The sequence below is a fragment of the Carassius gibelio genome, chromosome A2 (genome assembly GCF_023724105.1).
Source record: "Carassius gibelio isolate Cgi1373 ecotype wild population from Czech Republic chromosome A2, carGib1.2-hapl.c, whole genome shotgun sequence".
Classification (NCBI taxonomy): Eukaryota; Metazoa; Chordata; class Actinopteri; order Cypriniformes; family Cyprinidae; genus Carassius; species Carassius gibelio.
Window position 1 is genome coordinate 30092795 of NC_068372.1, and position 27297 is coordinate 30120091.

The following is a 27297-nucleotide window of genomic DNA, read 5'->3' on the forward strand; positions in this document are numbered from 1 at the left end:
AAAACTTCCCTCATTCAACAGTTTACTGTAATGCTTTAGTCCGTCTGGTGAGTGTGTGTGTGTGTGTTTACGTCCATGTTTCCCTCCACAAACCCCCGTCCCAAAGCCCCGGTTGTCATGGAGCGCAGTGTTTTCAATATAAAGCAATCATTACCATAAACCCTAGCTTTCCAGAATCATCCAGGAATCTGATGTGAAACACACTCGTGATGCGGTTGGTGTTTACCAGTCAGAGGCAAATCCCTATCTTATATTAATCACATGATGAATTATCATAATAATAATCATAACCTTACTGATCATCGTCATTAAAACTGTTTGATTTATAAATCAATTCAAGATAAATAAATAAAAAAGAATTCCTACATTTGCGTTTAAGTAAAATTCGCAATTTTGAGATTTTATGATGCATAGATTTTGTTGTTTCAGCTTGTTTTCTTCGTGATAAGGAAACAAATTTGCAGGGCAATATTTATAGAATATTTGTACTATGTAATTTCTTATCAAGATGGAATTTTGCATATAACTTTGTATATTTTGCATGCAATAAACAGCTATTTATGCAGTATGTTATATTGCATGATAATTGATTATGACTTTCAAAATACGAGTTATTTAGCTTTTCTAGAACACAGATGGTGGATCTCGGAACGGATTAGCTACAGTATTATCCATTTATTTAGTGTGAAACTTGTGGAAAAACTGACTTCAAGCACTAAATAAGCAGTTCTCAAAGCAAAGATGAGCATGGAGTTGGATATAAATGAGCACAAGAGAGTTAACGTGGGGTTAATGACATTAAACCACAGAGCTGCTAATTAACTGAAGCTGTGTCTCATTGAAATAAACTCGTCTTTATGTTTATGATTGATGAGAGCAATCAGAGCTGTGAATTACTGCCTGTGTTTGAGCATTTTAATTATGAACAGATATAGATGGGCGGCAAAACGTAGAATTGTGCACATAAAAGCCAGCAGAATCATCATTAATTAAAAACAGAAAGATGATCCTGGGCTGAGTTGAATGTTTGGGGATCATCGTCAGTGAGAGACGGTAATTAATAACAACAGATATTGAAACGCTGACGAGCTTCTACATATTTATCTCTTTCTGACTTTCTGAATTCGTATGGCTGGATTTTGCATTAAACACATAGTAAGTGATTGCAGATGTCACTGAAAATAAAGATACTGAATCTGATTCTATTAAAGTGTGTTTTTGAATCAAAAATGAATATATTCCCATTGTGATGTAATGAGATCTATGGAAGTTTGTTTCCGCCATGGGATGAAAAAAATATAATTGTGACTTTTTATCTCATAATTCTGTCAATTCGGAGATGTTGGGTCGAAGTGTGAGAAAAAAGTTGCAATTACCTTTCTTTCTTTTTTATTCTGTGGTAGAAACAGAAATGTAAATTCAGAATTATGGAGGAAAAGTCACATTTGCAAGATATAAAGTTAATATTCTGAGGAAAAAATGTACAGTTGCAAGAGAAAACAAAGTTACAGCTGTGAGACGTAAACTCAGAATTCTGGGGGAGAAAAACATAATTGCAGGATTTAAACTGAGAATTCTGGGATTAAGAGATTAAGAGACAAAAATTTACAATTCTGAGAAAAAATATATATAATTGTGATATGTTAACTCTTAAGATTATGAGAAAACTGTTACAATTGTGAGATACAAATACAGAATTCATAGATAAAAGTTATAGTGCAAGATTTTAACTCAGAATCCTAAAAAAGAAAAAAGAAAAAATTACAGTTGCAAGATGTAAACTGAGAATTCTGGGAAAACCTTTTACTTTTATAAACTCTGAATTCTGATTTTTTTTTACAATTATAAAGAATTCTGAGAAAAAAAATGTTACAATTATAAAAAAACTAAATTCTGGGTGGAAACGTTACAATTCAAATCTGAGAATTCTGAGAAAAAAGCTACAGTTGCAAGATGTAAACTGAGAATTCTCAGAATTCAAAAAAAAAATGTTACAATTTAAAAAAATAAGGGGGAAAAGTAACAATTCTAGAATATAATTCTGAGAAGAAAAAAAGAAAAGAAAAAAAACTTTTTATATTTTTAGACATCAGCCATAAGAGCACAGTAACTGTTCACAATAAGACTCATGTTCTTTCAGTTTCATTGCAAGTCACTTCTCATGTTAGTCAAGGCTTCTTGCACCAAAAGCATGTCTATATTTTTCCATGAGCGTTTTTCTGCCTGGTCTGATGCCTGAACACGCCGTCTGTGAAGACTTTGAGAAGTGAAGAGGAGAGAGAAGGCAAACACACCTTCATCCTCAGATCTGAAGTTCTCTGATGGAGAATCCTCCTCCTCTCTCCAGGACCAGAGCACAGCCATCAGGATTAAAGGGAATACCGCGGTAAACTCCATGGTAACACAGCAGCAGTGGAAAAACCTCTGAACAGTGAGACGAATGAGAGGCACAGCTGAAACACGTGAGATAAAAAGATCATGTGCATATCATTTACCTTTTAAACATGATTCAGTAAATATGGATTGTTCTTTATGGACAGGATCTGTGAGTTACCAATGTTGATTTCCCAAAAAAACAACTACTTTGATTCATGCTTCAGTTTGTAAAAATAGACATACATTAAACATCGATTAAACTTAGTCTTACTTACCATCAAAATTTTTTATATACTTAATAAAGCTGAACACTGAACATGGAGAGCATATTAACTTGATTGTAAAAATGCATTAGCTGCATGAAAGTTGCGGAGTTAAACAGTTATTAAACAGTAACACTTATTAGTTAACATTAGTTCATGGGTTAGTTAACTAACCGTGAGCAAAATGTGTTTAACAGCATTTATTAATCTTTATTAATGTTAGTTAATAAAAAATGCATTGCGCATGTTAGTTTCAGTGTACAGTATTATTATTGAGATAGTATTATAGTTTTTACGTTTTGTGAATCAGTTTTTATTTTAATATTCCACTTAGAATTTAATTTAATTTTTTTGTAATTTTGTGGTGCGATTTTTTTTCGTTTTAGTACTTTGTGTTTGTGTTTGTGTGTGTGTGTGTGTATATGAACGCAACCAAATTAATAAAACATAAAAATTTAAATAAAAACTGATATTGATAATTTGATATTTTTATAATTGTATTTTATTAATATAATAATAATTTTATTAATATTTATTAACACTAGTTTTCATTTTAAATGTTATTAATTTTGTTGTGTGTTTTTTATACATCTATGTGTGTGTGTGTGTGTGTGTGTGTGTGTGTGTGTGTGTGTGTGTATACATTTGTGTTTTAGTTTTAGCTCTTGATGTTCTACTAAAATGAGATCTTTTGCCTCAACTAACTGAAATGATTTTTTTTTTTGTTTTTTGTTAAATGTTAGCAGTAAACTGATAACTAACGCAGGCTGTGGTTGGATCTGTGATCATCTGAAACTGGTGTTGGTTTTGTCCCTTTAATGTCAAAGAGATTCTGCTGAACGAGGTCACACACACAGAGAGAGGTCAGAGGTCAAAGTGTGTTTTGAGGACTGATTCTGGAGGGTTTGTGAAACTCTCTAACCAGGCGTTGCACTCCTGAAATCATCTCCTCTGTAAATCAGCGCAGTAAACATGATTCTGCTCGCTCTGAAAGCATCTGTCTCCGCTCGTCAGGATCGAGGAGGAATCTGGAGACTGACAGACAGAAGTGCTGCGAGTTTCTCTCAAGCTGGACTCGACTCGAGCCGTTTCTCAGGATGTGGTTTTCCAGAAAACATTCGGCTCGAACAATAGAGACAGGAAAAGTGAACTACAGCGATTCAAAGCAGCGGATCGGTATGAAGTCACCGCTTTAGAGGCTTCGCCAACATCTCTGTTTCCACACATTCACAGCTGCCAGCGGGCGAGAGACAGACACACAGACTGAGAGAGCGAGAGAGAGAGAGAGAGAGACACTCCCACACAAATCCTGTCTGACTGTAGCCAAACCACAAGATTAAAGTGCTTTGAACTGAGAGAGACTCAAGCCAGTCAGTGTGTTAAAGCTTGCCTTGTTTTGCTTTTTCTGTGACACCATTGCTTTCAGTTGCAGCATTTACAGAGTTTTCTCAATCTTACAAAGACATGTTTTACTCTGTATATAGCATGTGGATTCACTTTAACACAACCAGTGCACGATGAAGTCAGTGAATGCATTTCTTAAAGGGACAGTTCACTGCTTTATTGGCATGACAAATATTTTTGGCATTTGTTTTGGCAAAGCGATTGCAGCATTGCATGCAATTAAAATAAGAGCAAACTGAAAATAGTGCAAAGCAACGTAAAATGGATTAAGAAAAAATATACACTGTAGAAGACAGACATAATAAAATGAAATCAAAGAGAAGAAAGATACAATTCACAATTTTACTGAAAGATAAAAAGAAGTGAGTGCTGTAAGTCTTTTGATAGTGTTTTAAACTGCTCAGAGATGGCGTTTTGGGGAAGATGGAAAGTCATGGGTTTGCAACAACATGAGAGTGAGAAAGTGATGACAAAAGTGTCTTTTTGAGGAGGGACGTCTCCTTTAATGAACAGTGTCTCTGTCTCCATCTGCCTGAGAGCTAAAGTGAATCCACATGGTGTTTCGACAGCAAACCTTCACTCACAGCTCTTGTAAAGTCTTTGTAAAATGCTGCATCTGAGAGACAAGGGTCTTCATTCGAGAGAAATGGAAATGCTGTGATCATATTTACATTCATGCATTTGGCAGATGATTTTATCCAAAGAGACGTGTATTGCATTGAAGCATGCATTTGATCAGTTCATGTGTTCCTTGGAAATCGAACCCAAGACCTTGATGTTGCTAGCGGCATGATCTACTGCTTGAGCTACAGGAACGCGTTTAGATTTTATTACTGATAAATCATTGCTTTAAACTGATTTCATCCATGAAGACTGATTGCACAATGTTGGCAGGTTTGTATGTGTGTGTGTGTGTGTAATTGGCTAACCTTAGCAATACAGAATGATGATATATGTCAGAAAGCAAGGAAATAATCTTTTTTTTAAAATTACAATTTTCGCAGCTTTCTTATGAGATGACTCAGAAATCATAGAAATGTAGAAATCTTCAAGTAAAAGGTTAAAAAAAGGCTTATTCCTACTAAATTTGTGTATTATAATATATATGAACTGTATATAAATCTATATCAGTGTTAATTTAGAATTTTTATTATATTATACTTTTAATATTTTGGATCAGTTTTTATTTTTTATTATTATTAGGATTAACCCCTTGAGATATAATATCTCGTTTTCAAGAATTCAGCATTTTTCTCTTTTCATTTCAAATTCTAGTCATTGTGTTGTCACACACACACACACACACACACACACACATTTACCTTTTTAGTGGATAGATGTTAATGGAAATAAAAATAACATGAAAAGTGAAAAATTAAATAAGTTCCACTATTTGTATGTGTGGGGGGGGGGGGGGCTTGTATTTAAAAAGTGTCCTCGACAAAAAGTTGCAAGTTGGGACGGGAAGAATTAAATCGTTCTAAGATCAGGATCTGTTTGATGTGGTCTGGATTTGAGATTCCTAATGAAAATCAGCTCTGAGTCCAAACCTCTCCCTCTCTCTCTCTCTCTCTCTCTCTCTCTGTCTCCCTCCCTCTCTCTCTCTCTCTCTCCCTCTCTCTCTCTCTCTCTCTCTCTCTCTCTCTCTCTGTCTCCCTCCCCCCTCTCTCTCTCTCTCTCTCTCTCTCTCCCTCTCTCTCTCTCTCCCTCCCTCCCTCTCTCTCTCTCTCTCTCTCTCTCTCTCTCTCCCTCTCTCTCTCTCTCTCTCTCTCCCTCCCTCCCTCCCTCTCTCTCTCTCTCTCTCTCTCTCTCTGTCTCCCTCCCTCTCTCCCTCTCTCTCTCTCTCTCTCCCTCCCTCCCTCTCTCTCTCTCTCTCTCTCTCTCTCTCTCTCTCTCTCTCTCTCTCTCTCCTCCTCCTCTCATATGAAGCGCTGCTGCTGCTGGAGCGCGAGTGTTTCAGATGTTTCTCCTCGCGCGTCGTGCGCGTCTCCAGTGCGTGTGCGTGTGCGCGCAGCGCGCGGCGGGTCGCATGGATGTTCTCGGACTACAATCTTAAAGTTCTGGATAAAAGAGAGACTTCATGTGTGATTAATCTGAGGAATGAAGCTACTGCGGGAAAACCGCTCGCATTCCGCGGGAATAATGGCTGTGTGTGTCCTGATGATGATGATGATGATGATAGTGTTTGGTGAGTGTTTTCATTCCTCTCCTGTTTAGGGTTAGAGACTGAACAAAAATGTCTTCGGTATCGTGGACCCCCCCCCCCCCCCCCCCCCCACAAAAAAAATCACTTTAATTTATTCAACATGTTCTAACTTAAAAGTATACTACATTATTGTTTCAACTCAACTTTGTGTCAAAACACCAAATTTTGGGTTAAAAATTAAATGAATTATTTATATAACGTTTGTCAAAACACTTCAATAGAATAAAATGCAAATTGTAGGTAATTGAGTTGAGTTTTATGGACATTAATTAATGCAATCTTAATAAAAACAATGCCTCCTGGGATTGATTTTAAGGGTCTTTTCCATGCTTCATGTTAGTGTCTCTAGTCTCAAAAAGAATGCAATGAAACATGAAAATGTTGCATGACTTCTGGGGATCATTGTAAATATATGGTGCATTTTTGCCACTTCTGTTTCTTTTCTAGCCCTCTTAGATGAAGTGGGAAGAACAGAGATTGAGCTAGGAGGAATATAATCACTTAAAAAGCTGTTTCTTTGGTCTGAAGATCACATAAAGTCTCGCTGGACTACATCTGACCCGTTTCATCAGCTGGAAACGCTTGGCAGCCGCTTCAAACAGAGCCCAGAGATAAAAAAGATATTTTCATCCGTGCTTTATTCTCTCCAGTGTGTTTAAGAGAATCTAACGTTTAATTAAGTGGTGCATTATAGCAGCCGTAAAAGCCTGCGTCGGGCCAGATTAGAGCCTGCTGTACATTTATAGAGGAAAAAACCTCAGGATGGGGTCATAGACGAGCCAGAACATTACACTCGACCAGAACCACACTTTATCACATACAGAGAATGTGCAGAACATCTTAAAGGGACAGTTCACCCAAAACATATATTATAAACTCAAACCCCCAAAATCTCTTTTTATGTCCATCTAATAAAAGTCAATGGGGTCCAATATCAAATACTCTTCTGTGTTTCACAAAAGAAAGTTAGTCAAGGTTTGAATGACGTGATGATGGGTAAATGATGACAGAATTATCTTTTTAAACGAACTGTCTCTTTAATAAAACTAAACGAACTTGCATTTATTATTTAGCAGATGCTTTTAACCAAACGAATCCTCAGGTACTTTCTGACGTCACAGATGAACAGGATGAGAAACATCCTGAAACTACGAGACAGTTTAGATCGTGTTCCTAAACAGCAGCAGGAATTGACATAAAATATGTTTTTGGTACCTAAAGATTTTATAACATCATGTGTGAAAAATAAATAATAAAAGTAATAAAAAAGTGTGATATGACCCCTTTAAAAGAACATTACATAAACTACAAGAGTTAAGATCAGTTTTGTGCATATAGTTTTATATATTTAAATATATATATATTTATTTATTTATATAAACATGAAAAAATCCAAATATAAATGTATATAAACATAAACTTATATTCATTTATATTCAAATAATCAAGTTAATTTTATATATAAATAAATAAATATATATAAATAAATATATATAAATATATATATTAATTTTTTTTTTTTTTATGTCTTAAATGTGTCTGAGGTATATGTATTTCTTTTTAATAGAAATATTTCTCTCCAGGAATTGATTTTTAGGATAATTTTATGCTTTATATTTGTTACAAAGTGTTTGTAAATTATAAAATGTTATAACAATATCTTGGAAAAATAATAAATGTAAAAAAGGTGTGATTTGACCCCTTTAAGATGACATAATGCTGTTTGAAACAGTAAGTCCAGTTAATTATATTCTGTCTTACACATGTTGTCTTGTGTTATGCAACAACAGTGTCTTATCATTAACTATTTAATTGTCTAAAATCTGGGGAAAATACATACAAAAAGTAAAAAAGCAAAGATCTTCAGGCTGCTAGAGAGAAAATAAGCATTGAGCTCGGAGCCCATTCTTCTTCTCTAAATGCATGTGCTGTAATCTCATGTCCCGATCTATTCTTATCCACAGCAAACCCCTTTCTTCCATTGAATCATGCGTCCATTAAAACGTCTACAAGCTCATAAACTTGTACATATAATCAGAATTAACGAGAGGGCCGTTAGAGCGGCTCTCCGGAAGAAGCGTGTGGTGGAGCGCTTTGAGATGGAGTGCTGTTGTCGTCTGTATCCGGAGCGCTGTGTGTTTGAGCTTTACCTCAGCAGCTGGAAATGTTCTCGCGGTCGGGTCTCCAGAGCGCTGTGGACGCTTTGATTGAGATACAGTAGAAAAACAGCACTGGGAACCAAACACACTTGATGTTCGGCTTCAGCTTTAACAACGGATGGATAAAAATGTGTCAGAAAAACATCAGGTCATTGATCCATAACTGAAAACTTTAAATCCATAACAGTTATGTTCTAGACTTTAGAAGAACAAATTAAGTGCATTTATGAAAACGTTCCAAAAGGATGCATTTATCTGATAACAAAAACAGTAAAAATAGCGAAATATTATTCTAATGTAAAACATCTGTTTTCTGTGTAAATCTCTTGTAAAGTGCAATTTATTTCTGTGATGCTCCGCTGTATTTTCAGCATCATTCCTCCAGTCTTCAGTGTCACATGATCTTCAGAAATCATGAAAATATGATGATTTACTGCTCAAGAAACATTTCTGATTATTATCAATGTTGAAAACAGTTGTGCTGCTCAATATTTTTGTGTTATAAATGTCTTTACTGCCATTTTGATCCATTTAATACAGCCTCGCAGCATAAAAGTATTAATTTCTTTCGAGAAGCATTAGTGTGTATGCCATTTATTCATTTAGCTAGTAGAGAATAATTCACTAAACAGATAAAGTGGTTTAAAGACACATTAAACCAGATGACAGAGGTTTAGTAACTTGAGAAGAACTTGAACCTTCTCTAGATGAGTTTAACTGTAATGATGCTGAAAATTCAGCTTTGATCACAAAAATAAATTACAGTTTACAATATATTCACACGGAAAACAGCTTTTTAAAACTATAATATGTTTTCACAATATTACTGTTTTTTCTGTATTTTTGAGGAAATAAATGCAGAACTGGTGAGCAGAAATTTTTGAATGCTAGTGTACAGTGTGTGTCAGAGAGAGAGAGAGAGAGAGAGAGAGAGACTCTTGATATGATTGCAGCACTGAAGCGTTCCTAATGTTTCCAGCTGGTCCAGCTGGAGTTTCCCTGGGGAACACAGTGTTGCTTTATGATCTGTAAAAAGAAACACGGCCGAACATTCTTACAAATAAAGCTTTTTCATTGGAATCGATGGTTTCGCAAAGAACTGTTAACAGAACCGTTGCTGTGGAATCCAGAGCTGCAGCCTCAGGCACCGAAATACTTTCATTTCCGAGGTCTCACTGCTCAGATTCTCCAGCTCTTGGAGGTTTTTCTGATTTCATCTGGCGGCCTCTTGATCGCCGGCCAGAAATGTGTTTGCTGTTATCCAGCCATCAGCTTTATTTGCTCCAAGTGTCATTATGTGAAATCTGAAAATGAATTATAATAGCTGATCTCAGTCCAGCAGCGGCTCGTTCCCACATTCATTAAAGCGCTTTATATCCTCGAATGTTCATCCGTCTGTCTCTGCGCCACTTCATTCTGCAGTTATTTTTAGCACTGATTTTGAATAGTGATCATGTGATCTAAACATTGTGTAGGAATCTTTACAAACAGGGATCACTGCATGCATGTTTACTTTTGACATTCATATTTATATTTATTTTTGTGAATGAACCCCTTTATAAATTATTTCAATGCTAACATAAACTGCTACTCAGCTATACAGTTGGACAGTTACTTTCATTCATTTAAAGGTCATTTAAGTCTTATTTTCCTGGTTATTTACTCACCCTCAGGACAAAAGTATTTTTAGCTTAAAAAGCCATACTCCTTGGTGATCCATATAATGCAAGTCAATGTCTACCACTGCTTTCAGAGTCAAAAAACATATATAGGCAACACAAAATGAATCCCTGTGACTCCTGACAATATATCAAGGTCTTATGAAGAGAAACGATCAGTCTGTGCAAGAAACTGAACAGGCGAACATTGAAATACGATTCTTTTGGACAGTTGGATTCAATGAATTGGTTCATTTCACTAGTTTGTTTACATAATCACACAGTGACATCATTGTATATGCAATTATATTATTAAAGTACCCAATAATGATGTGAAACATGGATGTTTTATGTGTCTAAAGCACTTAAAGTGAATAAACCTATATGCATCAGCTCACCTTCATACATAAACAACGAGAAACAATAAAAACGATAATTTGACCCCTTCACATGATTCAGTCCGATTCGATGAACTGGTTCAACTAGTTCACTAAAAGAATCAGTTCAAAATAATGATTTGTGCATGAACCGGACATCACTGGATCTGGATTACAGTTAATACTGCTGTATATAATGGTTCAGTTTCTTGCACAGACTGATCGTTTCTCTTCATAAGACCTCGATATATCATCAGGAGCCACGAGGATGAATTTGTGTGTTGCTTGTATATACTTTTTTGACTCTCAAAGAGCCAGCAGTCATCAATTTTCATTACATGAATCACAGAAGAGCACGGTTTCGGCTAAAAAACTTAGCTATCCCTTTAAAGTGTTGATAGAGTTTTTCTTAGGTGTTTCAAGTACTAGGTAATTTTCTGAGAAAGATTTTGCTCTACCAGCTTTTCAGTGTTGGATTGGAGTACATTTTCAGATCATATTACTTTAGTGTTTTGGTCTGCATGAGGTGAGCTGTGCTTGATCTCATCAGGTTGTGTGAAGGGCTTGTCTCCTCGTCTGGCTCTAGAGAAGAGTCTCGTCTGGCCGTCCACAGACACACAGTGTCTCCACATGCTGAAACACCTGCACAATGGGGCCCGCATCACTGTCCAGATGCCACCCAACATCCAGGGACACTGGGTCTCCACCAGGTGAGAGAGAGAGACAGAGAGATTCCCTTTCAGTCTGCAATCTCGAAGTCAAGTCGGTGACTGACTAACTGGTATATCGCTTTGATAGACCAATCTACTTCAATTGTAAACTAAACGACCCAATGCACATTGGGATGCAATAATTTCATCCAGCTGCCGCTGATCACAGCGTGAGTATAATAAGGCAACAGACCTTCCACGCCACAGACCTTCTCTGCAGTTTGCATTCGAAGGACTGGCATATCAGTACAAGGTCCTGCCCTTCTGGCTGTCCTTGTCTCCAAGTGTCTTAACGAAAGTCACGGAGGCGGCTCTTGTTCCCCTCAGAGAGCAGGGTGTTCACATTAACTATCTAGATGATTGGCTGATAGTAGCACAATTTCGGGATCAGTTGGACCTGGTGTTCCAGCATCTCAGTCTGTTGGGTCTTCGGGTCAACCCGGAAAAGAGCAAACTCTCGCTGATGCAGAGAGATTTCTTTTCTCGGTATGGAGTTGGATTCAGTCGAACAGTCAGCGTGCCTCACAGAGGAACGTGCGCTGCGGTGCTAGCCTAATTGAATGCGTTCAAGGGCAGGACAGCGGTCCCACTAAAACTTTTTCAGAGGCTCCTGGGGCACACCGGCGGCGGCGGCGGCAGCGGCACTTACACAGCTCGGCCTACTACATATGAGACCACGGACACACGGATTTACACAGATCCCTCCACCACTGGCTGTGGGGGGCCACGTCCGATAGGCATGCAGTCTCAGGGGGTTTGGACAGGAATGCAGCTGCATTGGCCATCAATTGCCTAGAGTTGTTAGCAGTACGCCTTCCTCTAAACTTCCTCAAAGGTTGCTTACGAGGCAAGCACGTGCTGGTCCATATTGGCCCACTCGGACCTGGTTGCCCGAACTATTGCTCCTCGTTAGGGGTTCTCCGATCACGATAGGCCCATCGTTAATGCACATCTCATCAGTAAAGCCTGTTCTCTAATCAGCGGTTAATTCCATCAGGTTGCTGATTTCACATAGAGCAGCTGTTACTACACAGAGTAATCCCAGGTAATCCTGAAGCCCCGGCCCGGCTATGTGCCCAAGGTTCCCAACATACCCTTCAAAGACTAAGTGGTGAACCTGCAAGCGCTGACCCTGGAGGAGGCAGAACCAGCTCTGGTTTTGCTCTGTCCCATCCAAGCGTTGAGATGCTACGTAGACCAGACACAAAGCTTCAGGACCTAAGACCAGCTCTTTGTCTGTTACGGAGGCCGGCAGAAGGGGAATGCCATCTCTAAGCAGAGGATGGCCCACTGGATTGTGGATGCCATAACCCTGACCTATCAGGCACAGGGTGTGCCCTGCCCGCTCAGGTTATGAGCTCACTCAACTAGAAGTGTTGCATCCTCCTGGGCGCTGGCTCATGGTGCCTCGCTGACAGATATTTGTAGAGCTGCGGGCTGGGCAACCCCTAACACGTTCGCTAGGTTCTATAGCCTTCGTGTAGAGCCGGTATCTTCCTGTGTTCTCACCTCAAATGGGTAGTGGCACCGAAAGGCCCTGGTTAGTGTCAGCTTGCTAAAACTGCTCCAGAGTGTCTGTACTGTAGACCCTGTTGAGAGCCTCCATCGATCCAGGCAGCTGGACGTGGCAGAACGTCTGGCGCCAGGCCTTCATGATGAATCTGTGAGAACCATGGAAGGCTGGGTTCCATATTGAGACCTAAGTGGTACTCGTATAGGTATAGTCCACGGTATAGCCTTGGAGCCCATGTTTCTCCGGCAGACTTCTGCATTCCCAATTTCTCCATATACACTTAAACGGATGCTATATGTGTATTTGCTTCTGAAAACTCCTTCGGGAAGGATGCAGCATCCCTGTTCTAAGTGTAACAGGAACGTTTTCCCAGTGTTATCCAATCTCACCCAGTGAGGTAGTGCTTTGACAATGTTGAGTGGAAATACTTGTTCCGAGCCCTGCCCTACACCTGACAGGCGCAGATGGCTCACACAGGGCACTGGAAGGGGCGGCATCCATGGCGCTTTGGTAGGGGTCCCAATTAGCTGGTCACCAACATGACTGACCAACTGAAAGGGAACGTCTCGGTTACGTATAGTAACCCTCGTTCCCTGATGGAGGGAACGGAGACGTCACATCCCGTCGTAATGGTTGCTGTACTGCCGCTGAGCTACCGGGTCTCCGGCTCGGCTTCGAAGTGAAACCTGTTATGCATTGCACCTGCTGCCTTCTTATACTCACGCTGTGATCAGCGACAGCTGGATGCTGTCATTGCATGCCAATGTGCATTGGCTCTTTTAGTTTACAATCGAAGTAGATTGGTTTATCAAAGCGATATCCCAATTAGTCGATCACCGACATGATGTCTCCATTCCCTCCTTCAGGGAACGAGGGTTACCATATGTAACCGAGACGTTTCCACTCATCAAAAAGTAAATTTCTTAGCAGGGAGAAAGCAGGGAGAAAGCCATATGGGTATGCAATGAGAGTGAAATATTATGTATTTATATTATAAAATAATATATTACTTGAAGTTATTATTTTATATATTTTTCATTATTGGATAAAATATTATTTAGTATTATTTAATAGAATTGTTTTTTTAAGTACATATTATTTAATCAATTATTTATTGTTTTATAGATCTTATTAAATTTTATTAAATTAAATTATTTTGTTTGTTTGCTAAAACAATTTTTAATATTGGTGAGTTAATAATGACTGATTTTTGTTATGTCTGTTTTGGTTAAATAATTTTTATGTTTAATTATATGTTAAATTATGTTTAATTTACAAATGTATTTAATATTTACTTCTTTTTTTATAAAATGTTATTTAATACTATTTAATATTATCCTTGTTTATTGTTTTATAAATGTAATTTAATATTTGTATTTTTTTATTATCAATTATTATTTCATACTATTTAATATCTTTTGTTTAGTGTTTTATAAATATGATTTTATATTTTAATTATTTTATAAACAAAATTTTGGCATTACTTAATATTATCCATATTTATTGTTTTATTTAATATTTTAGCTAAATATTTGGTGAGTTAATGAGGACTGGTTTGTGGTTTGCAATGAAAAATTTATTATTTAATATTTGTAATAATTTCTTTTATATTATTGAATAGTATTCTTGTTTATTGTTTAATACATTTTATTTAATACTTTTAGTATTTTATAAATTATTATTTAATACTTTTTTAATAATATCTTTGATTTTTTATTATTTATTATAAATTATAAAATATTATTTTGGCATTACTTAATATTATCGCTATTTATAGTATATTTTTTAAATATTTTATCTAGATATTTGGTGAGTGAATGATGGCTGACTTTTGTTTTGGAGTGAATTATACCTTGAAGAAGCGTGTGTTATATGTGACTTGTCTCTGTTCTCTCGTGCCAGCTGTGAGGTTCGTCCCGGTCCAGAGTTCATCACTCGCTCGTACCGTTTCTTTCACAACAACACCTTTCAGGCTCATCAGTTCTACTACTCAGACAACCAGTGCACGGTGCCGAGCTACACGCTGCTGATCCGGGGCCGTGTGCGTCTAAGGCAGGCGTCCTGGATTGTCCGAGGTGGCACAGAGGCCGACTATCAGATCCACGGCATGCGTCTGGTGTGTCACTCGGCGTCCGTGGCCCGAGAACTTTCTCAGCGGCTGAAGCACAGCTGCAGGGACCCGGGCTCCTGGCTGCCGAACATCAGCTACGAGCTGTGGAGCGACGAGGGCGACTCCGGCTGCATCTGTGCTCTGAACGTCTCCATGCACGAGCTGCAGCTGCTGCGGCTGGAGAAGCAATACCTGCATCACAGTCTGGATCAGCTGATGGAGGAGCTGTACCTGGGAGACATTCACACCGACACAGCACAGAGGATGTTTTACAGACCCTCCAGCTACCAGCCGGCACTGCAGAATACACAGGTGAGACCAGGGGTGGCGTTAGGGGTGGGCTAAGGGGGCTGGAGCCCCGAATGTTTTCAGTAAAGCCCCGAATGTTTTTATTACCACCATGCCATCAATGAGTTTTCATGCCCAATAAAGTAATTTAAATTATAATTTAAATAAATATCTCTCGACTCTCACATCCACAGTGTCTGTAAATTTACCCAAGTAAGTTACACGTTGTCATTCACACCCGACGAAAACCGCCCAATGATTCTAGTGTTTCTGACTGACATGTAAACTGGCCAACCATCGATGAGCGTCTGTACGATCCAGCCAATGAAATGACATGTTTTTGAGGCAGGCGGTTTGTTGGCGTGTAGTATTTTACTAGATTAATTTATTTGAAAATTAAAATGGATATTGCAAAATTCAGGAAGTAACCCCCCCCCCCCCCCCAGCCAAAACACTTGAAGGCCAAGATACAACAGCTTCAGGTATCTGTAACATTTAATCTTAGTAGGCTATTATATTTCTTTTTCGGTTTTAAATTGTGTCTGATTTAACGTTACATTTTGAACATCTAACAGTTAACGGTTGCGCAGCACAGTCTTAAGGACACACACACACACACACACACACACACCCCTCCGAACTCCCGAACTGCTTCAAATGATTCACGATCCTCAAACTGACTCAAATGATTTGAGATCCCGCTCCAACTCCCGAACTGGAGTCAGGTGACTCAGATGATTCGCAATCCCGCTATGAACTCCTGAACTGCTTCAAATGATTTGCGATCCCCAAACTGACTCAAGTGATTCGCGATCCCGCTACGAACTCCCGAACTGACTCAAATGATTTGCGATCCCCAAATTGACTCAAGTGATTCGCGATCCCGCTCCGAACTCCCGAATTGACTCAAATGATTCGCGATCCCGCTACGAACTCCCGAACTGATTCAAATGATTCGAGATTCCCAAATTGACTCAAATGATTCGCGATCCCGCTCCGAACTCCCGAACTGACTCAAATGATTTGCGATCCCAATACACATAATGCTATAAAAGTGTGCACATCGAGAGAAATAAACAGCAGATGTTCATGTTAACAACTTCTTTAACTTGAGCAAAGCTGCTAATACATATACATTTGTTAATAAAGTAAATAAAACGAAAACATGAATGTTTTAATGCTACTTATAAACGATCCACTCGAAAGTCTCTGCTCATCATGACAGGACCTGGATCAGTGAGCTGCGTCTAGGGCCGATGACGTAACTTCCATGGAGGCATGTGTACACCCCTAAATAAATTAAAGGGGGGGTGAAATGCTATTTCATGCATACTGAGTTTTTTACACTGTTAAAGAGTTGGATTCCCATCCTAAACATGGACAAAGTTTCAAAAATTAAGTTGTACGTTTGAAGGAGTATTTTTTCGAGTATGGCTCTGTGTGACGTTAGATGGAGCGGAATTTCCTTATATGGGTCCTGAGGCACTTCTGCTGGAAGAGCGCGCTCCCGTATAGCAGAGCACTGAGAGCACAACAGACTTCACTGATCAGAGCGAGAGCGTCGCCAAATGTCACAAAAGAAGTGTGTTTTTGGTTGCCAGGGCAAGACAACCCTGCACAGATTACCAAAAGAGAAACAGCATTAAGGGACCAGTGGATGGAGTTTATTTTTACAGAGCATCAACGGAGTTGTGCAAGTGTTTGTGTTTGTTCCCTGCATTTCTAAGATGCTTGTTTTACAAACAAGGCCCAGTTTGACGACGGATTCGAGTATCGTTTATTTCTTACGGATAATGCAATCCCAAGGAAAAAGGGTCACGATCGTGTGTTGGAACCGCAGGCGGTGAGTAAAACTGCTTCAAATATCTCTGCCTTCTTGTTAGTGCGTCCGCCTCCCATGCCGGAGACCCGGGTTCGAGCCCCGCTCGGAGCGAGTCGTTGCTGATGCTGCTCTCGTTTAGTTTCAGCCTCGGGATCTGATTCAGGATCTTAAATATACGCTGAATCTGACTGTTAGCCATGGTTTGTTTGGGATGATGGGTTTTTCCTCACGGTAATGTCACAGCTTCCAAACGCTCTCAACGCAAAAGCTTACTCGCGCTCGTGATTCTTTAGCTCCGCCCACACGTCACGCCTCCAGCCGCTCGTGTTTTTCCGGGAAAAATCGGTACAGACTATATTTCTCTTATGAATATAATAAAACTAAAGACTTTTTGGAGTTATGAAGAATGCAGTACTACTCTATAGGTACTCAAGATTAACATGATATTGAGTGAAAACGAACATTTCACCCCCCCTTTAATAGATATGACCATGGAAAATATGTATTGCAAAATCATTGCTTTCGTGCTGTTTCATTTGTTTTGCAATTCTTAATTTTTGTTTGAAAAAAGCAAATGTATTTTCCTCAATACTTTAAATGACATGTTTTACATTTGTTTTTGTTTTTATTGTTTTTGTATATTTTAAACAAGGTAAATCTTTCAAATTTATTAAAATAAAAAAGCCCCTGATCTCCACTCACCCTAGAACCACCCCTGGATGACACGCTGATGAAAGCGCCTAGTAAAATTATTGCATTACATTGATGGTTGCTTAGATTGTATATTAAATTATTAAAATATTCTTAACACCTAAAGATAATAAATAAAAATGAACGGTCCATTTTTCTGTGGCATTACTGCGAAAACCCAATTTTGTTATTTATTATTGTTTAATATTATATATTATTTTTTTATGTATGTTATTTAATATAAGCGTTATATATTATTGTAAAAAATATTAAAAAGTATTATTATTAGCATCTATTATTCATAATATTATTTTTTTTTTAAATTTATTATTGTATAAAATATCTATTGTTATTATCAATTCATTTTTATAAATATTATATTATTTTATAGTTAAGTAATGTTAGTCATATTTATTAATATTACATATAATATATAATGTCATTAATAATAATATGTTTTTTTTATTTTATAAAATATTATTTAATATTTTTATGATTTTATTTAACATTTTTGAAATTTTATTATGTTTTTGCCATTTTTATTAGTTTTGAAATAGTATAAAGGTTTTTATTTATTAGTTATTTTAGTGCTTCAACTTTAAAATATTATTTTTAAAATAGGTATTATTTATTATTGTAAAGAATATTTCTTATTATTTTATATATCAAATTTTTTATATCAGTAATGTTTTTGTCATATAAAATATTTAATATTGTTATTTATTATTTTATAAATATTATTTAATATTTTTAGTTTTAGTTTTATAAAATATAATGTAATATTATTATAATTATTTATTATTTTATGAAATTTTACTTAATTGATTTTATGTAAATCAAACAAAAAACATTTTGTTATTTTTTGGTAATTTTTGTTAGTTTTGGTGTTTTTAAATAGTATATTTATATTAGTGTTACTTATATTCATTCATTTTTACTAGACATTTTAATTTATTAGATTTAGTTTAATTAAGTTTGTTATTTTAGCAATTCAAATTTAATATATCATTTTTAATATTATAATTATTATTGTATGCATTTATAATAATAATTATAATAATTATCAATATTATTAATATTATATTATTTTATAATTATTTAACATTAGTAATATTTATCCTCATGTAAAACATTAAATGTCATTATTTTTTTTTAATAATTTCATTTAAACTTTTGCGGTGCTTTTGTCATTTTTATTCGTTTTCATGTTTTCAAATAGTATATAGGTTTTTATTTATTAATTTTAGTTATTTTAGTGCTTCAACTTTCATGTATTGTTTTTAATATAAGTATTATTTATTATTGTGAAAAAATGTATTATCTTATAATAATTTAATATAAGTAATATTTTTGTCATATAAATATTTCATATTATTATTTATAATTTTATAAATATTTAATATTTTAGTTTTTGTTTAATATAATATAATTATCATAATTTATTATTTTATGAAATATTTGTATTTTATTTAAATTTTTGTAATTTCTGATTAGTTTTGGTGTTTTAAAATAGTGTATAAAATAGTGTTATTTATATTCATTAATTTTTATTTGACATTTTTATTTATTAGTTTTAGTTAGTTTGTTATTTAAATACTTCAGCTTTAATACATTATTTATTATTGTATAAATTAATAATAATAATTATTATCAATATTATTAGTATTATATTATTTTCCTTAGTAATATTTATTACCATGTAAATCATTTAATGTCATTATTATTTATTATTTTGTAAATATTTGTATAATTTTATTAATAATGTCATTTTTATTATTTTTCGTGTTTTCAAATAGTATATGCGTAGATTTTTATGTAAAATATATTAAAAAAAAGTTTTAGGCTTAATTCGTTTTAATTATTTTAGTATGCCAAATGAGAAATCTTGCCTGGACAGCTAACTGAAAAAAAAAATATAAATAAATAAATAAAATAAAATAAAAAGAATAATAAAAAATAATAATTAATAAATAAATAAATAAATAAATAAATAAATAATAATAATAATAATAATAATAATAATAATAATAATAATAAATAAATATATATATATATATATATAGAGAGAGAGAGAGAGAGAGAGAGAGAGAGAGAGAGAGAGAGAGATTAAAAAGAAGGTTTCTCCATCCGTTGTGTGTGGATGAGATGAGCTCTGAGGTTCTGCAGCTGCTGTGGTATCGTCTCTGTTTACGTCTCAGACGGACCGAGGCTTTCTCTCGCACTCCGTCAGGATCTGATGTGAAATGTTTAGCTTTCTGCTCGAATGCTCTTTCATTTGGCAAAGCTTTACAGAGAGACTCGCTCTCATCTGACACCAAACAAAGCTCCTCTGGATGAAATACAGTCGCAGCACTCGGCTCAGAGTAAATATCTCTGCGATACGAGTCAGTGCTGAAGAATAGAGTCCTAGAAAGATGAACTGATGCACAAAAGAAGAGAATCGTTTAGAAGTCGTTTAGAAGTTTAGATGAATGTGGAAATGTGAATGTGTGATCAGAAATTATGTTATTTGAAATCTAGACAGAACAATTGTAAATATACAATATATTAAATATATAAGAGTCTGCAATAATAGCATTTTTATGTTTTTGAACGAGTCTCTTCTGCTCACCAGGGTTGCATTTATTTAATAAAAAATACTGTAAAATTGTGAAATATTATTCTAATTTAAATCAGCAGTTTTCTGTGTGAATCTGTGTTAAAGTGTAATGTATTTCTGTGATGCTCCGCTGTATTTTCAGCATCATTCCTCCAGTCTTCAGTGTCACATGATCTTCAGAAATCATGAAAATATGATGATTCACTGCTCAAGTAACACTTCTGATTATTATCAATGTTGAACAATATTTTTGTAGAAACTGTGATGCATTCATTGTATTTTTCAGGATTCACAGATGAACGGAAAGTTAAAAAACACAGCATTTATTTTAAATAGAAATCTGTAACATTATAAATGTCTTATCTGTCACTTTTGATCATTTTAATGCTGACTAAAAGTATTATTACGATATATTATATCATTATGGATTAATGATGCTGAAATTTCAGCTGTGCATTACAGAAATAAATGACAGTTTAATAGATATTCACACAAAGAAATAATATAATATTTCAAAATTACTTTACTGTATTTTTTATTACATAAATGCAACCCTGGAAGATACTTCCAAAAACATTTAAAAAATAAATAAATCATACATTAGCATAAAACATGTTATTCATACACTTCCATTTATTTTCTGTGTGTTTTGTGTGTGTTACTAACTGAGTCTGATGTGTGTGTGTCCTCAGGTTCAGGACGTGAGCTGCGTCGTCTGTCGAATCGTCTCGCGCTCGGACGAGTTTCACCCGGCTGTCCTCCCGCCGCGGCCCGAGCTGACGGTGACCCTGAGCGGTCAGTGGGCGTCCCGCCGCTGCGAGGTCCGGCCCGAGGTCCTGTTCCTCACCAGACACTTCATCTTCCACGACGACAACCGCACGTGGGAGGGTCACTACCATCACTACTCTGACCCGGCCTGCAAACACCCCACCTTCAGCCTGTTCGCCCGCGGTCACTACAGCCGCGGCCCGCGCTCCGCACGCGTCATGGGCGGCACCGAGTTTGAGTTCAGAGGTCAGAGGTCAACTCATTCAACAGCAGAGCTCCTTAGAGACACACAGCTTGGTTTTTTTTCTCTCATTTGTATCACTATGCAACTAACCAATTAATTAATTAATTAAAAGTCTTAAATGGTAATGGTTCTAAACATTAAAAAAATCGGTAACGCTTAAGTATAGGGTCCAATTCAAACTAATAACTAGTTGCTTATTAGCATGTCTATTATTAACATATTGGCTGTTTATTAGTGTTTATAAAGTACATATAATGCACGACATCCATAATCCTACCCAATACCCTATACTTAACAACTACCTTATAAACTATTAATAAGCAGCAAATAAGGAGTTATAAGAGTCAAAAGTCATAGTTAATGGTTAGTTAATAGTGAGAATTGGACCCTAAAATAAAGTGTGACCAAAAAATCATAAGTTTAACTGTCCATAACGAATAAATGTATATATTTATAAATATTTATATATATTTCTCAGAAAACAAAATTGTATATCGCAATGCAAAAAAAAAAGTGTAAGTTAATAAATGATTATAAATAAATACTCATCTTAATTGTACTGGTACTAAACATAATATATATATATATATAGGTTATTTGTAGGTTTTAAAAATATTATATAAATGTTTGTTTATATATATTTATAAAATGCAAAAAAAACGATTAAATCTTAGACTCAACATCTTATTAAAAATATTATATTTTTCTTTAAAAAAAAATTGTGCATCACAGTGGAAAAAGTACAAATAAATAAAAACATAAGCTTTATCTTGTTATACCAATGCAAAAAATATATGAAAAGCTAAAATCTTAATAGTTCTAAACATAAAAAAAATCCTAACCTTCTGAAACATAGGCTTATCATATATGTATATATATATATATATATAAATGAGAAAATTGAGTATATGATAAACTGATACTCTTAAACCTTGATGTTTCTCTGTGTCTAACACACACACACACACACATGTATCTGGTTGTGTTTGTTCCTGCAGTGAGTGAGATGCGCGTGAGGCCGATGGATCTGGCGACCGTGTCTCTGCTGAATGTGTTTAAAGGGAACAGCTGCGGAGCTCAGGGCTCGTGGCTGGTGGGCGTGGAGCAGGACGTGACTCCGACCAATGGCTGCGCAGCGCTGGGGCTCCGCCTCCCGCACACAGAGTATGAGCTCTTCCGATTGGAGCGTGACGCTGACGGCAAACTCCTGCTGTTTAACGGCCAGCGGCCCAGCGACGGCTCCAGCCCCGATCGACCCGACAGACGACCCACGTCCTACCAGACCCCGCTGGTGCAGTGCTCCGCTGGAGGTCAGAGGTCAGAGGTCAGCGCCGCGCAGCGCCTCAGCAACGGCTGCCGAGCTGGTTACCACATTGACCTGGCGACAGCTGTGCTCTGGAGTTTGGCGTTTATGGGTTTCTTGGGCTGAGAGACGCAAAAACAAACAGATGTTTGTTACCCAGAATGCACTTGACGGGGCGGGACGAATGAAAACTGCTGCACAAGAGGAACGCACTTTACTAGAAGCCCCGCCCTTTCACTCCTGACGGGACTTTACATCCTTAAACATGCCGCAAATGAGTTTCAAAGGGAAAAAATCTCCCAAAAACAAAGATTCTGTCATTATTTATTTACTTTTAATGTAACAACAGTTCATGCTTAAAATTATCCTAATGCATTATGATTTCCTGGGGAATATGTATAAATATAATTAAAAAAATTATTAATTCATCAATTATATATAATTGCTATATTTTTATCTATAATATATATATATATATATATATATATATATATATATATATATATATATATATATATATATATGTCTAAAAATAGAAAATTATGTAAATAATATAAACAATGACATTCTCTTAAAAAATCATCCAAAAAATAATAATAATAATGTTTATCTCATCCACAAAATTCTCATTAAAAGAATTTGTAAAAATAACATTTGTCTCAAATTCAAAAAACTTTTTGACAATTTTTTTCTCATTAAAAAATAAATAATTTTTATCTCATCTTATAATGCATATTGTGGCTGTCCATTTTTAATGAACAAAGTTGGATTCATTATTTTTCATGTCAGTTTTTGCCTTTATAAATGTAGGATGAAATCCATAGAATTTAGGATCAAATCAGATTCTTCTGAGACTGTCAAACTCCAAAAAAAACAGATAAAAACAAAGTCATAAAATGTGTTGCTTTCTTTCCTTAAATCTTTGACAGAAAATGAAAAGCTTAAATGAAGAAATGACAGAACCTTGATTTCTGGGTGTTTTTCCCTTTATGAGAGTGATGAGGATGTTCATATAAGGAGTATTTTATACACGAGTGAGTTTGAGACGATGTGAACATTTAAGGGCTGCATGGAAGGAAAGGGAAATATTATAACTGTAGATAATCACTGCTGACTTCCACAACCTTTGATACTTACGTTTCAAAAGTCCTGAATCACGACGTGAAAAAAATGTTAGCTGGGGAAAAATATATGTCTTTGATTCTTCCTGAGCCCAAGGCCTAAGATTTAGTTTTCTCTCCAAAAAAAAAAAAAACTCTCCCTCACCCAAAATATATTTTTTTAAAATCTCATTCAAATTAAATAATTTATGATTTTATGATATTTTTGGATGATGATATACACATTTTGGATATGATATATATAATTTTTTTTGATGAGAAAAATGTTTTCTGTTAAAATCCAATTTTTAGAATTCGTTTTTTTTTTTTTTTATCAAATCTTTAACGAATGATTGTTAAAGGAATTCATGTACCTATTTTTGGATGAAATTTTTTATATATATATATACCTTCACACCTAAAGGATTATTAGGAACAGCATACTGATACTGTGTTTGACCCCCTTTCTCGTTCAGAACTGCCTTAACTCTACGTGCCATTGATTCAACAAGCTGCTGAAAGCATTCTTTAGAGATGTTGGCCCATATTGATAGGATTGCATCTTGCAGTTGATGGAGATTTGTGGGATGCACATCCAGGGCACGAAGCTCCCGTTCCACCACATCCCAAAGATGCTCTATTGGGTTGAGATCTGGTGACTGTGGAGGCCATTTTAGTACAGTGAATTCATTGTCATGTTCAAGAAACAGTCGGAGATGATTCGAGCTTTGTGACATGGTGCATTATCCTGCAGGAAGCAGCCATCAGAGGATGGGCACAAGGGAGGCCGTGGCATTTAAACCATGCCCAGTTGCCACTAAGGGACCTAAAGTGTGCCAAGAAAACATTTCCCACACCATTACACCAACACCACCAGCCTGCACAGTGGTAACAAGGCATGATGGATCCATGTTCTCATTCGGTTTACGCCAAATTCTGTCCAACTGTCCAATTTTGGTGAGCTCGTGCAAACTGTATCCTCTTTTTCCAATTTGTAGTGGAGATGAGTGGTACCCGGTGGGGTCTTCTGCTGTTGTAGCCCATCCGTCTCAAGGTTGTGTTTGTCGTGGCTTCACAAATGGTTTGCTGCATACCTCGGTTGTAACCAGTGGTTATTTCAGCCAAAGTTGCTCTTCTATCAGCTTGAATCAGTCGGCTCATTCTCCTCTAACCATTCTTAGTAAACCCTAGAAATGGTTGTACGTGGAAATCCCAGTAACTGAGCAGATTGTGAAATACTCAGACCGGCCTGTCTGGCACCAACAACCATGCCACGGTCACAATTGCTTAAATCACCTTTCTTTCCCATTCTGACATTCAGTTTGGGGTTCAGGAGCTTGTCTTGACCAGGACCACACTCCTAAATGCATTGGAGCAACTGCCATGTGATTGGTTGATTAGAAAATTGCATTAATGAGAAATTTAACAGGTGTTCCTAATAATCCTTTAGGTGAGTGTATATATATATATATATATATATATATATATATATATATATATATATATATATAATGTCGTATCTAAACAGAAAACATTTTCTCATCCAAAAAAGATCACATCATATATATAATTTAAAAAAATTTGTATCATCCAAAAAAACATAAAACATGGATCTCAACAAAAAACAACTAATCCATAAAAACTAATCAGAATCAGAATATTTTTAGATCCCATCCAAAGACATTTTTTAAATGTAAAAAAAAATGTTTTTATTTCCTAAAAAAATTTTTTTTATTTAAAATCTTCTCATCTAAAAAAAAACATTTCTTCAACAATCAACCCTTAAAAATGTGATCTCATCAATTTTTTTTCACTCATCAAAAAAAAAAAAAAAAAATTGTCTCATAAAAAAATGGATCTTATATATATAAAAAAGAAATAAAAACATTTTTGTCATCCAAAAAATATATATAAATAATTTTTTTACATCTTATCCCAATTTTTTTTTCTCATCAAAATATATATATATTTTAAATAAGCGTGAGTAAGTCATCTTGAGAGCTTGAGCTCAGGAAGCATCTGCGACACTCATTGTCTTCTCTTGACGTCGTGAATCAGGTCTTCTGTGTTTTTAGGAAGCGCTGAGATCCGAGGGAGTCATCTCTGACCCTTCAGTGATCCACGGACACTCTCTCACTCTCACGGGAATCAGAAACGGCTCTTACTTTAAAGATGTTAAGCTACACATCGAGAAACTGATTCGGATGAATGGGTCAGGATTCACCGAAGGGGCAGAATTTGATGTTTAGTTTAGTTTTCCTTGTGTGTGATGATGATGATGATGTACAGTGACAGTCAGTGTATGTTTCAGTCCTGAGAGCGAAACGCTTTATTCTGACACTTCATATGCACAAACACACTAGATGTTTTCATATCTTCAGATGAACTCAATCACACAGAGACAGCGTCCAAAACACTGGATCGTACAAGCAACGTGTGTTTAATCATCACATTCTCTGGAGAGGAGCAGAAGAAGAGAGTGAAAAATAAATCTATGAGACTTGAACATGATTGTCCGTCTATGAATCTGCTAAATATAAAATAATTAAACCCGTTTAGAATTTAGATTGCGGTTTGTTTTCAGTCCGCAGTTGAGCTGGGCATAAATCAATTTTACAAAAAAAAACTTTTTGTAGCCATTTTGAAAAGAAATTCATTAAAAAAATAAAAAATAAATCCCTTTTTATGCACCATTATACAATACACAATCATAAACAGCTAAATGTATCTGAACATATAAATTAAAAGGATGGATTTATTTAATTTTTTTTGTTTGAAGTCTCTTCTGCTCATCAAGGCTGCATTTATTTGATCAGAGTAAATAAAAAAACCTGTAATATTGTGAAATATTATTACAATTTAAAATATAAGTGTTCTATTTAAATGCAATTTAAAGTGTAATTTATTTATTTGATCAAAGCTGTATTTTCAGCACTGTCTTCAGTGTCACATGATCTTCAGAAATCAGGTTTCTGTGAGGAACAAGGTTAAAAAGAACAGCATTTATTCAAAATAGTCTCTTTTTTTGTCACTTTACAGTCAATTTAATGAATTGGACACATCCTTTGCACATTAAATGTATTAACTTCTTTCAAAAATGTTTAATGTTACTGTATATGTTAAAAAAGATTTAATATTTTAAGTAAATGCTGTACTTTTTTTAGATCATGTGACACTGAAGACTGGAGGAATGATGCTGAAAATACAGCGGAGCATCACAGAAATAAATTACACTTTAACACAGATTCACACAGAAAACAGTGGTTTTAAATTAGAATAATATTTCACAATTTTGCATTTTTTTCTGTATTTCTGATCAAATAAATGCAGCCTTGATGAACAGAAGAGACTTCATTAAAAATCTACCAGATCCCAAACCAAAAAATGAGGAAAATCTCATTTTAAACTCAAGCAGAAGTCCAGACTGAATTAATTACAGAAAGCAAAACACAAAGACACACGAACATCAAGCTCTTTTTTTTTTCTCTTTTCTTTTATTTCTTCAACGTCGTCTAGTACGAGACAGTAAAGTGAACGTCTGTGTGGATAAATGTTGCTCTGAGAGAAAGCACATTAATAATATATTTAATAAATGATAATTACAGTAATAAAACAGTCTGCGTTGGTATCGTTAGGAACAGAACGAATGAGGAAGAACGCTGTCCGAAGCTCTCCCTTCGTCTGGATGAAGATTAAAACCACATTTA

At 35.7% G+C, this 27297-nt stretch overlaps 2 protein-coding genes across 2 annotated transcripts in view; one reads left to right on the plus strand and one right to left on the minus strand.

Moving 5' to 3' along the window:
- Nucleotides 1-6001: 6001 nt before the first annotated feature.
- On the plus strand, nt 6002-22923 carry LOC127938386 (protein APCDD1). The gene is made up of 5 exons (XM_052534974.1): nt 6002-6231; nt 10994-11153; nt 14569-15088; nt 20868-21189; nt 22186-22923. The coding sequence occupies exons 1-5, from the start codon at nt 6144-6146 to the stop codon at nt 22614-22616; spliced, it is 1521 nt and encodes a 506-aa protein (XP_052390934.1). The 5' UTR covers nt 6002-6143; the 3' UTR covers nt 22617-22923.
- A 4141-nt stretch (nt 22924-27064) lies between these two features.
- LOC127938396 (vesicle-associated membrane protein-associated protein A-like) overlaps nt 27065-27297 on the minus strand; it is a 13877-nt gene continuing 13644 nt past the window's right edge. Inside the window, exon 6 of the mRNA XM_052534987.1 lies at nt 27065-27297. This exon is cut by the window's right edge and continues 288 nt beyond it. The gene's annotated coding sequence lies outside the window, so the exon portion shown is untranslated.

Bases quoted from the DNA above. Each gene is read 5' to 3' on its own strand.
- LOC127938386 (XM_052534974.1), top strand. From the start codon at position 6,144: ATGAAGCTACTGCGGGAAAACCGCTCGCATTCCGCGGGAATAATGGCT. The intron at 6,232-10,993 runs GTGAGTGTTTTC...TGATCTCATCAG, and splicing joins GATGATGATGATAGTGTTTG to GTTGTGTGAAGGGCTTGTCT. The intron at 11,154-14,568 runs GTGAGAGAGAGA...CTCTCGTGCCAG, and splicing joins GGACACTGGGTCTCCACCAG to CTGTGAGGTTCGTCCCGGTC.